The 14,556-nt window shown below is 31.7% G+C and overlaps 1 protein-coding gene across 1 annotated transcript; it reads right to left on the bottom strand.

The window, feature by feature from the left end:
• Nucleotides 1–3,564: 3,564 nt before the first annotated feature.
• Nucleotides 3,565–7,007, bottom strand: LOC110422518 (protein REVEILLE 7-like). The gene is made up of 7 exons (XM_021436466.1): nt 6,773–7,007; nt 6,398–6,462; nt 5,819–5,950; nt 5,585–5,696; nt 5,437–5,498; nt 4,858–5,289; nt 3,565–4,742 (listed from the first exon to the last, which is right to left on the bottom strand). Exons 2-7 carry the CDS (start codon nt 6,407–6,409, stop codon nt 4,038–4,040), a joined length of 1,455 nt encoding a protein of 484 aa, XP_021292141.1. The 5' UTR covers nt 6,410–6,462; nt 6,773–7,007; the 3' UTR covers nt 3,565–4,037.
• Nucleotides 7,008–14,556: the final 7,549 nt, after the last annotated feature.

The raw sequence follows: 14,556 nt of genomic DNA, 5'->3' as shown, positions 1-14,556 counted from the left end.
ACTATTTATTCGATACGTATACTTACATAGTAGAATTTTAACTGACAAATATAATCTTCAATTTTTTTAATAACAAATAATTGAAAGCATTATTCAAATGAATAAGTCTTTTTTGTAGTTTGCTATTTGCTTTTTACTTTTTCTTCAGTTTTTAAGAAAAAAATAAATAATAAAAACATTAAACTAATGAAGTCTGAATTTTATTAAAAGTAGGATAATTTGATTACTGTTCAATTTCTTTCAATTGAGTCTCTAAGTGTCATTCAATTAGAGTCCCTCTTTATATTTTTTTTGAGTTTTTTTTCAAAACAACATTGTTTTGATATTAAGCCTTTTATATTATGATTGTTGATTAATGGCTTTTTATTTCTTTTGGCTTTTCAGTTCATCATTCTTTTATCGTTGATATTAGGTCTTTTACATCCCCGATTGTTGTTAGTCTCTCTTTTGTTCGTCGTTCAGTTTCTGTTTCCTCACATATCGTACCGGACTCTCTCTCCTCCGTTAGTACCTGCTTTATCTCTTAATTAATGCTTTATTCGTAGCATAGAAGAGGGATGCGTGGGTTGTTACATCACGACAAGGATTGAAGATCTTAATTTTGAATGAAGATAAACAACAATTGACTAAAACTAAAAATGTAGTGTACAAAGAAATCTTCCCAAATTTACATTAAGGTTAGACTTTCTTTTCCCTTACTTAATTATAAAATAATACATTCCCAATTACTATATGATCACTTACATATTATTTTCTCTCTTCTTTATAATTTTCTTTGGTGAAGGTTTCAAGTAAATGTTAGTCTTGAAGCTGTTGCATCAATCTGCATAATTTATGAAGGTACTTTTTCATCTATAAAATCTGAACAAATTACATTATTGCATATATATTCTCTCTTTTACATTCTAAACTGCTTCGATGAACCATGTCATTTTGCATTTTCATAATATTTCATTGGTAACTAGCAGTTCTTTGATTCAACAACCACTTAATGACATGCTAGGCTTCAGCAGATAGATAGATGAAACTACAATTGATGTTGTTTTCCTGTGCCCTCCTCAAGGGATTTGAGATCTATGAAAAGATTTGTTTGGATAAAGTCCCAATGAATGAAGCAACCTTGACAGCTGAGGGAAGAATGGCAATTTCAATAAATAATGGTCACATGACATTTGATATGGTAAAGAAAATGAAGCAATATGGTATAAATCCTAGATTGTGTTCTTATAGTCCTGCTCTAAGTGTTTTCTGCAACACTGGAGATGTTGACAAAGCATTCGATATTAAGAAGGCATGTTCGAGTATAGTGTTCATGCAGAAGAGCCTAAATTGGAGGCAGTCTTAAGAGTAAGTGCAGAAACTGAAAAAGGTGACAATGTGTGTTACTTATTACATAAAGTAAAAACGAGTGTGAGAAAAGTGTCACCTTCTACTGCAGATATAATCATGAAATGGTTTGAGAGTAAGGTAACCTCAAGATTGGGGAAACAAACCATGGATTAGAGATTTATAAAGAAAGCAATTGAAAATGGAGGAGGAGGCTGGCATAGGCAGGCCTAGTTGAATAAAGGTAGATGGAATTTATCATATACAGCTATTAGAGCTAATGCGTTATGTAAATGTTGTGAGGAAAAGTTGGCTTTAATAGATCTTGATCCTGTAGAAATGGAGAACTTTGCTGAATCATTTGCATTTACAGATATAAAGAGAGAAAAGCATTTCAGATTTCCAAAATTTCAAGTATGAAAAGCTTCTTGATCTATTTTCAATCGCTTTAATCATGTATGCAAATTTTGATAAAGTTGTTGTATTTATTTGCTTGCAGAAATGGCTAGACTACTATAGGCCGTTTGAAACTGTGGTAGATACAACTAATGTTAGTCTTTTTAGACAAAGAAGATTCATGCCATCAAAGTTTAGTTTGGCTTGAATGAATAGGATTCACTACAACTATACCCAATTGTTTTCCTTTGCTTTTTTGTGAGTAATATTGATTCAATTTTATTGGGTGAGTCTTCTTGACTTAATTTCTGTTGAAACATTGGAACTTTAATTTTTGAATTTTCAGGATGGTTGTACATGATTTTAACATGCTTAAGGATGATAGGCTAACAACCACATATCATGTTTCTTTCCTTTTATATTGATCAGTAAAAGATCAATAACTTTATTGTTTTCTTCAGTATGGAATAACATCTTAAGTAAGATCTGTAATAGTTTGCAATTAAAGATTATTATGCCTTGAATGATTGTGTTGGTTGTACCAACCTTTTTCATTTGTAGTTTGATTATTCTGGTATCTTTAAATTAGGATGAAGTAAGGCACAACTTCAAACACAGGAGGTATATTTAAGTTTTACGTAATAAACATGCATGACAATTTAGTATTGGGGCATGCTTTTAATGTATCTCATCTTTGCCCACGAGCCAATTGGACCAAATTGTTTTACTCAAGTCTTATTTGGTTTAATTGAGGCATTGGTCCGATCCAATTTTATTCACTTCTAACCTTTGTACTTTTATTTCAAATAGAATAAACCTTTCTTATTAACTGTTGGTTAACATCTGTTAGCCAAAGTGCTATTAATTTAATGCAATGCCATCTGCCATGTGATATATATGTTGATGTGTTAGTTTAAGGATAATATTGCCACATGGTAGATGACATGAAAACTAATTATTATACTCTAATTGTTGAGCAGATTTTTAATTACAAACTAGGCTTTAACATTTTTAACCCAATCACATGTTTTAAAATGATTGATTTAAGATTTTAAGACAAAAAAGGATTAAAACACTCTAATCAGCTCTTAATCCACTTTTAAGGTTCTTAACAAAGTTTCCTAGATCCCAACATTTTCCCTCGCTTTTTCTTTTCCCACTCATTTCCTCTTTCTCCTCATCCAATTTTCTTGTCATCGCGCCTTTAACTTTCTTTATCTGATGGGAATCCATGAATTGACCGACCCTCTCCCACGTTCTCATGCCCTGGGTACTCTATACATTCAATCCTTTCTCATACTGTTTAATATTTGAACATCAAGTACTAATTAATGATCCCCACAGTTGCGTCTGACAAGAGGTTGTTGGTGTAGTTTCTTGAGATTTGGTTACCTTCCAAGACAAAAAGAAAAAGGAATAATAAGAAGGATTAGGAGAGGGAATAAAAATGTGAATGTGAATAGCTCTTCTTTGCTCCATTTCTGTTTGGAAGAAAAGAAAGGAAATTGGATGAAGACGAGAAAGAAGAAATGAGTGGGAAGAGGGAAAGTTGAGGGAGAATTTTGGAGTTCAGGGTTGATTAAGAAATGACTTTTTTATAAAAGAATGAGTTGAGATCATGATTTAGATAAGTCGACATGGTTATTGAGCACACATAAAGCTCATCCCACCTTGGAAATTGATAAATATTTTAAATTATTTTCACAGTTGAGAACACTCGCGCTCATTTCACTTCTCAGATTTGTTCCATTTGCATATTACAAATGATGGAGACCTGAGCAACTATGGGTTGGATATCAGATTTGCTCTAAGATTTCCAACACCTATGTCGGGACACAGAGAGGAAACAAATTGCTATTTCGAAAAAAAGAGAAGGGGGAAACGTTTCTGGAATATACAAGATACAAAAATTGATGGAAAACAAGTCAGCATCCAGAACATACATATATCATTTTCAACACTTGACGTGCAAAAACTAGATGAGACTTTTAATTCTGAACATACAAACGGACCCCTCTTTCTCCATCTTGCAGGGCCATTTACACCTCTAAAGCTATAGACACATTGTACAACCCATAATTAACTGCCATCAGATCCTCTGCTTCTTCTGCATCCACCTACCAGGACATATACCATCTGAACTGAGCTGAGCTGATATATAGCAACAGAAAGAAAAAATAGCCTAGAATTCAGTGAAACTTTTGCCTATCATCTTTGGAAACCACCACCAGAAATATTTATTTGTCATCCTCCCACCAAGTAAATTAGCTTAAAAACTTTTTACTGGTTCGTTATCAGCACAACAGCACTGGCTACTATGAGCATACTCGGGATCTTTGCCTCTCCCGCTCTTCGGACATAACCACAGATGATGACATATCTCTTTCTGCTAAACATCTTTTGTATGGTACAAATCCCTTGCTACACTTTTGACTGGTTGTTTTCCCCTCAGGACAAGGATGTTGGCATTGGGAATCAACAGAATCTGAATTCTTCTCCCTATTTTCTGCTTGACTAACTGAGCTGGTATTTGAACCAGTAGAGGATCTTTCATTTTGAATTTCCTTCTCTTTCATCCTCTCTTCGACACAAGAATCTGTTTGGGTTTGATTAAATGAGGTAATGTAATAAAAGGGTAGACCTTGGTAGAAAGTCCACCATGGCAGAGAAGCATCACTGGTGGATTCAACATGGTCAACTTTATCTGGGTAGATTTCCATGTAAGGGGATAAATTAGCTTGGGAAGGCACCACACTCCAATCTTCGGTGACAGACCCTAGTGACAAACGCGTGTCTAACCGTGTTGACGGTAATGCCTGAACAAGCATCTCACCGACAGCATCAATCTCCCCTTGAGCAGTCTTAGATGTTGGAGACTTAAAATTTTCTGCATCCATGGAAGGTTTATGGGAATCTTTCACCTGAACCGTTTTTCCAAAAAGCTTAATACTAGTGAAAGGCACAACCATTGTTGCATCTGCTTTAGCACCCACAAAGCCCTTGAAATCTGCATTGAGTTTCTGGATAATTACATGAAACGAAAAGAAATCAGAGTCCAAATTCTAGACAAAAGTAAAGGTTAGCAATAATTGTTCGGAGAATAAACAAAGCCAGAGACGAATGCCAAAACTTTACCATGGGCAAAACATCCTCCACAGCTGAATGACCAAACACCTTCACAGATGACAAAGATGCTTTCTCTTCCTCTGCAGACGAGTTAGATGTTGCATAGTCAATGTCCTTTTCAACAGGGGATGTATTGATTGACTGCATATTGGTAGCACAAGAAGTTGGGGAAGAACATCCATTTTGCTGCTCTGAGGCAGCAGACCCCATTGCATCAGAAGTAAATGCAGACAAAACTGATGTGGGTGATTTGTTTTCTTGTTCTCTAACAAATTGACTAGGGGATGGAGACCTCTCTGGTTCAGATGATGGTAATATTCCTTTGAGTGAATCAACAGATTTGCGGGGATATGGATGCACTGGCTTTCTTTTTGGACGAGGAGGGGGTATCTCAATTGGCTTAATGGAACCCTCAAAGCCTCCATTTGACTCTCGGACAACCTAGAACCACAATCAGAAACATGCAAGTATAAGAGACAAAATGACCAGGAAAACCTGCTTGAGAATGTCTACGCATTGCATGGTCATAAAACATACAATACATTTTCCTAATCAAGAAAAGCTTGCAACAAACTTAAAGCAATAAACCTTAGAGAAAAACTTTTGTGCATGGCTTCGAATTTGAACAGCAGTTTTGGTGCCTACATGCTCTGCATGAAAATAATAGTAACTTAATCTGTTCAAACCATAACCTGCGCACAAAAGTGAATGAGTTCATCTCCCAACTTGCACTTACCTTCTATTTGGCGCCAGCCACGACCATAGAGCCTTAAAGCTTCAAGAAACTTCTGATGCTCTTCCTCAGTCCATTTTTCCCTTTGCTTAGTTATAGTGTAGGGTTTCCTGACCTGTTTTAAAGCGAAAGAAATATTGGACAACGTCAGCACAGCCAAGAAAAGATTAACAATTAAATTGTCAGGGACTAGCCTCAAAGGAAATTGCAATTCACAGGCAACGGGAAGAAAGGAACCTTGGGTGTATGGTCATGCTTAAAAGTGTATAACTCGTGAAACTGGGTCAAAGTCTCAGATTCTGGGCTGGAATTGGAACAGCATATACCAGATTTAAGAGCGTTGGGCGATGTTGTGCCTTCAACTTGGTCCTATATGAAAATTTGCAAGAGCATTTAAACAATAAGGAAACGAGGCTCTTCACAATATATAGACTCTAATATCACTTTCTAATAACAATCACTAGTACCAAAATGAATGCCTAAATCTCATAAAAGCACATCCACCGCCACACACAGGATTTCTGCATACAAAAACGCATGACTTGGACCCACAAAAACGCATTTAATTCAACAAATTGCAATAATCAATAGAAGCATGGAGCCAACAAGCACAGTAACAACAACTAAAGAAGCGGCAAATTCTATCTAGGATGTAAAAAGATCAGTTATGACTCAACGAGCGACAAATCCAGTAATCTGACTTGACTGCCTATATATATTAGTATATACTGGAAATTCACCCTTTACCTTAAGAAAAAACCAAAATCTGAATCAATCAAGTATAAAGCCTAAAACACATAATAGGTCGCCATGTACCTGAGTAGCCATCAGGAAAACCGGATTTTGCTTTCAAATCTTGCAGAGCCAATACTAGAATACTCCTGCAACAGTCCCCAAACCACTCTTTGAGCGTATGTATGTATATATGTATAACCCCTAATCCTAATCATAAGTAATAATTGTAATCCAACCAATTAACCTCTAGTTCCTACTTGTCTCGAAATCTCAACGACCAATCAGAATTTTTTTTTTTTAATATCAAACTGAAACAAAAGGAAAAAAATAAAAATAAAAACTAATCATAACTCCCCTCCTCTGCAATGAACAGTGAGACGCATAAGAAAAGATCATTAAATATCAAGGCAACTGAAATATTATCCATAAATGACATCAGATCAGCCAGGAACTCACCAGTTGAAAAGAGAAAACTTGAGCCAGGAGTGGAAATGACGTCTTTGTGGCAGGGGAATGAATTCGCAGTAAATAACAATAAGAAGAAATCAAAATCGAACGAAATTAAACAGTAGCACTCGGGAGTGGCTGCAAAAGTTTTTCCTTCTGAAGAAAAGAGAAGAAGAATCAAGAAGAATCGGAATACCAGATAGAAACAGAGAGAAGGAATGGGAAAACAAGAGAGGAAGGTTTTCAAGTTGGAAAAGTGAGATATATATTACCACTCAGTAATGTTATTATTTATGCATAAAAGCAGGGGAAGGGCGCCACGTCAGATGCAATTTCTGAATTTTATTTTTTATTTACATGGAAAATTCGAGAAGGGCTTTGGAGTCTTGTGGCTGAGAACGCCCGGGTCCCTCGACACGCGGCATCTTTTGCTTGCACTTTCTTTTATTTAGAAGATTTTTCTTCCTCATTTTTATTTTGTGGAAGATATTGAGTGATGGATGGATAAATGATAAATGTGGCCATTTTCAGATATTTTGTGACTTTTTTCCCCACGCGCACTTCGTTCTACTCTCTCGTTTCTTTCCTCTCTGTCACATTATCAGAGAGCGTGCGACCGACGCAGTCACTCGCCCGAGAGTGGAGATAAAAGCGGAACAGAAAAATAAAAGGAAAAAAGCTGAAGAAACAATCGAAAAATATCTGTGACCTCTAAAAACAAGGAGAGACAAAGACGGCTGGCCAAGTGGTAGTGCAGCTTGTGACATAAAGGACTTTGATGAGCTGAAGTGGTCCCCACCACACCTCCTCTGCGCTTTTTGCCACATCAGCTCTTCTTTACCGTAAACGCCACGCGTACCATCTTCAACCAATACCGTCCAAGTAAATTTTCAAATAGTTTTCCTTTTTCTTTTTTAATTAGCCCTTTCTGGTCTGTGTGGGCGGCGATCTCAGGCGGTTGACTCTACAATAACACCCTGTGCAAACAATCGTAGTAGGCGTATAATTTCAGCCTCATGTCTTCGTTTATTTTCTTCGTCAGGATAATGGTGGAACCTAGCCTCATATTTATCATCTTACCGACCTAGCTTTCCACTCCTATTTATCTCATATCTCTAAACTGCTTTGTAGCTTATCTCAATATACTATTTAATGATATATTTGATAAATAAGACTATACTATTTACGTAACATTATTTACATAATATTACATAGTAATATTAAATACTACTATTTAATTATCTTATAGTTTAATATCACTTAAATAATATTATAAGTAAAAAATATATATGTGTGTGTGGAACACATTAAATAATTTCAAATTAAAAATTATAATAAAATAAAAATTACATAATTATTTAAATTAAATTTATTACAAAATAATAACGGTTAATATAATTTTAAATAATATATAATTTAATTTTTAATAATGTTATTAAATTATTAGATATTAGATATTAAATTAAGTAATAATGCTAAATTATATAATTAGTAAATTACCCTAAATATAATATAACTTAATATTAGTTAAAAATAATATGAACATTTTATATTTAATAATATTATTTTAAATTAAAATATTTAATTAATTAATAATATTTTTTATATAATTAAAAAAAGAAATTTGAACGTTACTTTTTAAGTCAGATGATAATGTATTAATTAATGAATTAAATATTTAAATATTAATTAATTAATAATATTAAATTATAAAGAGTTATATAAAATAATATTATTTAATAAAATAAAATATAAAATTATATCAAATGAGAGTGTACTTAATTATATTTAATTATGAAAATATACAAAATATCTACTACTGAACAGCATCAGAAATGAAAATATTATTTTTAAAAATAAATTAAAAAATTAAATAAAAAAATTGTAAAGAAGTCAAACTAAAGCATCATTGATGAAAGGGGAAGAGTGCATTAATTATGTACTAGTACTATGTGAAGGGCGGGCAGGGGCTGATTACCTAAAACCAAAGAACAAGGGTTTGTACATGACCGAGTTGACGGTCCAGATGGGAAGTGGCACGTGGTACTGAAAGCAGAGCAGCCTAACTCTTACGTGGAATCAACTGAGGAGGCTCATTGGCTAGAGTCGGCCAATACTTTATGAAAAGGAAAACGCAATCTACTGCTACTATGAAATTTCACTTGCCAAGATACCAATAATTAAAAAAGAAAAAGAAAAAGAAATCAGAAATGGGCAGGAAAATTGAGAGCCACAAGTTGTGTGGGGCTTGGTAAGGGTTGTTGTTAGCTAAAACATAAACAAGAAGAGTCCAGCTATCGGCCACGTGGCCCCATCCCTTCGTCTAGTCAAAAAGATATATATACGTATATATAGTACTACCACTTTTTAGTATAAACTATTAAAAAAATTAATATAGTACAAGCAGTTTTCAGCAATTGCAAAAATGAGAGGCCGCTGTTTCTTTAAGATATTCTCTTTCTCAGGAGTTCGGGGTAGGATCGGTATTTGCTTTCTTCAAAGTATTTTGCTTGTTCGCTTTCACTTATATTACACTATTTTATTTTATTTTTCATAATTAGTAATTAAATTTTTTTAAATTTTTTTATAATTAAAAAATGAAGAATTTGAATCTTATTTTACTTATTCGCTTTTACGTATGTTATAGTATTTTATTTTTTTCTCTCATAATTAGTAATTAAGTTTTTTTAAAATTTTTTTATAATTTACATAGAAAGAATTCGAATTTTATTTTTTAAATAGATAATTAATACATTAACTAATAAGTCAAATGTTTAGATATAAGTTTTTTTTTAAGTTTGATTATTTTTATTTATAAATTATGAGCATTAATTACAAATAAAAAAATTATGAGTATTAATCTAAATTATCCAAAAAAAACATGAGCATTAATTAAAATTTTAAAAAAGCATTACTTAAAATTTTTTAAAAAAATTATGAGTATTAATTAAAATTATAAAAAAGTACATTTCTAAAACTTTAAATGGAATAGTTTTCAAACATATTTATTAAGATTTAATTTGATCAAATAATTGAGATATTTAAGATAAAAACAAAAAATTGACAAAAAAATCAAATTAAAATATTATTTACGACAGAAAGAGTATAATAAAAATAAGCATGAGCATTGTTGTTGAAAGAAAGAAAGAATGGATTTGATTGGGTTGTGGATGTAGCAGCTGTCAGATAGGTGCACTCACATGTGAGATGAATTTTTTAAATGGGGAAATTTGTGAGCCATGTTTTTGATATTTCCAGATTCGAGTGGAATCAGCCATCAGGGTAGGGCAGTGATTGCAGGCCTCTAATTTGCGACCTTTGCCCGTACTCCTCCAACCAATTTCGTCACGTGCCTTGCGCTTTACTGCCTAACGTAACCCTCGTTAATCGTTTCACGCCCTGTCCCTGCCGCTTTTCGGCCAATTTTTAGTTAAAAGCGCCCTGAATCATATCCTCGTTGACACATTTTGGATTCCCTTCCCAGTCCACCATCACGTGATGCCATTGCCAAGTACCCAACCCTTAGCTTACATAAATAATATATATATTATGTGGCTCTCATTTTTTTTCCCTTAATTACTCTCTCGTCAGTCCATTTTCCACCTTGTGTTTCTGACTTGTGAGGTGATGATAGCTTTTGCCAAACGTTGCTTGTCTGCCTTATTTTTTTGCAATAAAGGAAATAGATGTGATTTTTGGTAAATCATAAAAAGTAAGGGCTTTTCTATGGCAAGTTTACTTTTGGTAACCTTCATATAAAGTCATTCACCATCAGATTTGTAATATTTATTATGAGGTCATTTCTTCTTGATATAATATTTTAAAAAACTTTTCAATTATTTAAAAAAAATTTAAATAAAATTTATTTTTTATTTCATTTTATAAAACTCTTATATTTTTATTTTAAATCAAATAAACACTTATGATTAATAGTCAATTAATTAACTTTAAGTAAAATACCAATTATCATTTTATGTTTATGTAGCACTAATATGAAGGGTGAAAAATAATATATAAATATATCATTAAGCTACATCAACATATCAGTATATCACATCAGCACTATGTAACACAAAATAATAGTTAATCAACTATTAATAATAAAGATTTATTTGACTCAAAATACAAATCTAAAGATTTGATTAAATATAATAAGAGAATAAAATCTAAATAGCTTAAAAATATTTTTTAGTATTATGTCTTGTTTCTTTGGAAACAAAACAAAACATTAACACAATGCAAAGAAGTTGGTGTAAAGGGCTCTTGCTCTCTTCCTTCTCTTTGGTAGAGAAAAAGTTAGTCAGACTCAAGACTTGTGGATATTTGGTTTCATGGTCTTCCACAAACAATTTTTTGGTTGATGCCTGAACTTAGTTTTGTTGGGATGAGTTCTACAACCAATTGAGATTGGTTAAGGCTTGATTCCAATTATGCAATAATATCATACATGTTGAATGATTAAAGGTTTTTCTTCATCAATAAGACATCAATTATAATGAGTTATAAGTCTAATTGAATGACGTCCATAAGATTAATATGCCTTATAAGGAAACTATAATGGTTTGCAGTTATGAATCCCTATGCATCAAAACATAATCTCAAAATGTTCCTAATCAATGTATCATTGAGATTGGACATTAATGATTCTTAAAGACTAGTGTATTCTATGTTCTTTTCTTTGAAAGTAAGCAATCAATTCATAGATTGAAGTATAGAGATGCTTGGAACGAGAAAATAGGTGCTTGCCTAGAAGAGCAAGTTCATTAAACATGACTCGCCATGAGAAGTGCATTTAGTATTTCACTTAAGTGTTTATGCAATACTTCTCACATGTCAATTGTGTAAATACTTCTTAGACTTTAGACACTAGGTTGTCTTATATGTGGAGTGCTATGCTTTGATTTCATCCCTACGAATGCCTAACCAAGGATGCCAAAATAGGATGCTTTTGGATATAGCATGAAGCATGTGAAGGCAAATGAGTGGTCCAAAAAGAAATCATCACCCAACTGATTTAGGGGATGCATCCTAACAATTCTTGGTTGCTATTAGCTTATTGAAGTCTTTGGCCAAAACGACTTGAAAATTATGAAAAGAAGTTTCATAAGTCTCTACAAAACTAATGATCTAATTTCACGAATGAATATGAAGATTAATAAGAGTAGACACTGCACCATGCTCTTATCATTTTCAGGATATATGATGAAGGAATGAATTATATTGATAGATTGTACATTGAAAGGTTGTCAAAGAATCCTTTAACTCTCTTAATAATTGAGTGGCCATGATGCATTGTTGATGCCAATCTTGGTCTATGAAATTGAATTAATTGATGAATATTATAATTTAATTTCATTGTCAACTTATTAGGAACATAATAGGTCACACACAAAAGTTGTACTATAAATTAAATTGGGAGTGTGATGATTTAAGTTAGACTTAAATGATATTTTAGATTTTAACTTCTAAAGACTTAATTAAAATAGTTTAATTAAGTGTAAGGTTAATATTATAAATAGTTGTAATATTAGAACCTTAATTGCAAACATGACAAAAGGAAATTAATTTGATTTTAATTTCAAAGGATTAAATTAAAAAGGTTTAATTTAGTGTCAAGCTAATATTATAATGGGTTATAATATTGGGCCCTTAGTTGTAATTATGAGAGTTGCTTAACTTAGGAATAAATATCAACTCTAACTACTCACATATGACTATGAAAACCTACTTGTCAAAAACAACAAAAAAAATTCTCTAGCCACCTCTTGTGGTTGAAAGAAAAATTTTGGGATGAATTTCTTTAGAGTGATCCGGCTTATAGTTTGTGTGAAGAAAGGGACAATTGTTGTCCACTTTGCTAGCACAGAGAGTAGTTAAAAGCTCTGAAGGTTCAAGTGCAATTGTGTGGATACCATTAGAGGCCAAACGCTTGGGTGACTTGAGTTCTTCTTCCTTTTGTGGTGTAAACGGGCTTGAGTTGAAATAAAAGTAGTGTTGTTTCTTCTCTCAATCAAGAGGATTTGCCCTCGTGATTAAGACATCACTTGGCTAGGTAATATTTTGTTTACTCCTCTTAAATTTTTTTTGTATTAAAACCACCAAGGTGATTCATGGGCAGTGGCATGGCATGATATGTTTAAATTTTATTTTTCGCTACGTATGATAATTGTTATTTTTTATTTTCATGCCATTCCAACAAGTTTTTCCAATGAAAGTGAAATTTATATATATATATATATATATAAAGAGTTTTCAATGGAAGTCAAAGTTGTCATCTAATTATTAATAAATTTTTAATTTCGGATTGATTAATTTGGAAGAAACTTTTATTTTCTTAAAAGAGATTATTGTAATTTATGCCCCTTAATTTACTCGAAATACATGATTATAGCTTAATGTCAATTAAAGAAAAATTCAATGAAAAATTAAATTATATTTCAAAAGTCTTAACCTAAGTAGGTAATTAAGAAATAAGATAAAATGTACATAACATTTGTTGTAAAATAAGTATTTAGTGTTGCAATTATTTTAGAACTTTAACTGATGGAAATTATTAGAAACCTAAAGGAGGAGAGAACAAGTATAACATATATCAATGCAAATTGAAATTAATTTTCTTAAAATTTGAACATAAATTTGCAAGAAAAATAAGAACATAACATCTTTCATATAATATTTTTTAATTTCTTTTAAAATTTATTTTATGACAATTGTTATCATAAAAAAATTGAAAACAAGTATAACATGACACTAATTTAACATAAACAAGTATAAGAACAATATAAGATGATAATATAAGATAATACTATATAGTTTAACGTAAAGTGGTAAGATATCTCCTTAAATTGAAATTGATCCGTAAAATTTTAACGTAAATGTATAAGAACAGTGATAAAAGCATATATATATATATATATATATATATTGCTAAAAAATAGGTGAGAGGTGACATAATTATCTTAAAAGTTATTCTATGGTAGCTATAATTGTAAAAATAAGTTAGAACGAGCATAACATGATGTTTTTTTAACATAAACCTTAAATAGAAATTATTCTTCTTAAAATTTAATGTAACTATGTTATAATAATTGTAAAACCATAGCATTAGTCATAACATAGGTGAAAAGTTAGCCCAATATCACATGTACCCGTCGCCCCCTCCCCCCTCGGCAAAAAAAAGTAGAAAGGTGTTATAATTATGTTAAAATTTTATCTATGGTAACTATAATTGTAAAGCATGATAATAGTTAATGTAAATAAGTCAAATATCTACATAAATTGAAAATGGTCACCCTTAAAAAAAATTTGAAAATAATCTTCATAAATTTTAATATAAAGATGTAGAATAATAAAAGTAAAAATGTAGAACTTCTATCATAAAATGGACAAGAAGTTTCACAATTTCCTTTAAATTTTATTTTTATGGTAATTAAATGGATAATTTTTTATGATAATTATAAGCATGAAAAAAGTAAGAATAAAAATAACTATAGACACCTAATTTGTTACCTAATAAAAGGATGGCTATCCCACGAGGACAAGAGGAGTTAATGAGACAAAGTTGTTTTCATTAGATATTTCTCAAATATCTTTTTCCTATGGGTCTTACAAAATTCTCAGAAAATGTTGGATGAAACTACAATTTCATAAACTTTGCAAAGACCTATTGAAATTAAAATGGATTTTCGATGGAGAATCTCTTTCAATAGTTTTGAAATCATATTCACAATGCACTGTTATAGCAAAATGTTTTGTTCTTTATGATTTGTAAATAGATTTCAAGATATATATAT

This window comes from Theobroma umbraticum, unplaced genomic scaffold (genome assembly GCF_002168275.2).
Source record: "Theobroma umbraticum cultivar Fairchild unplaced genomic scaffold, ASM216827v3 scaffold_146.0, whole genome shotgun sequence".
NCBI classification, from domain to species: Eukaryota; Viridiplantae; Streptophyta; class Magnoliopsida; order Malvales; family Malvaceae; genus Theobroma; species Theobroma umbraticum.
The sequence above is the reverse complement of the archived record's forward strand: the minus strand, read 5'-3'. Positions and strand labels throughout refer to the sequence as shown.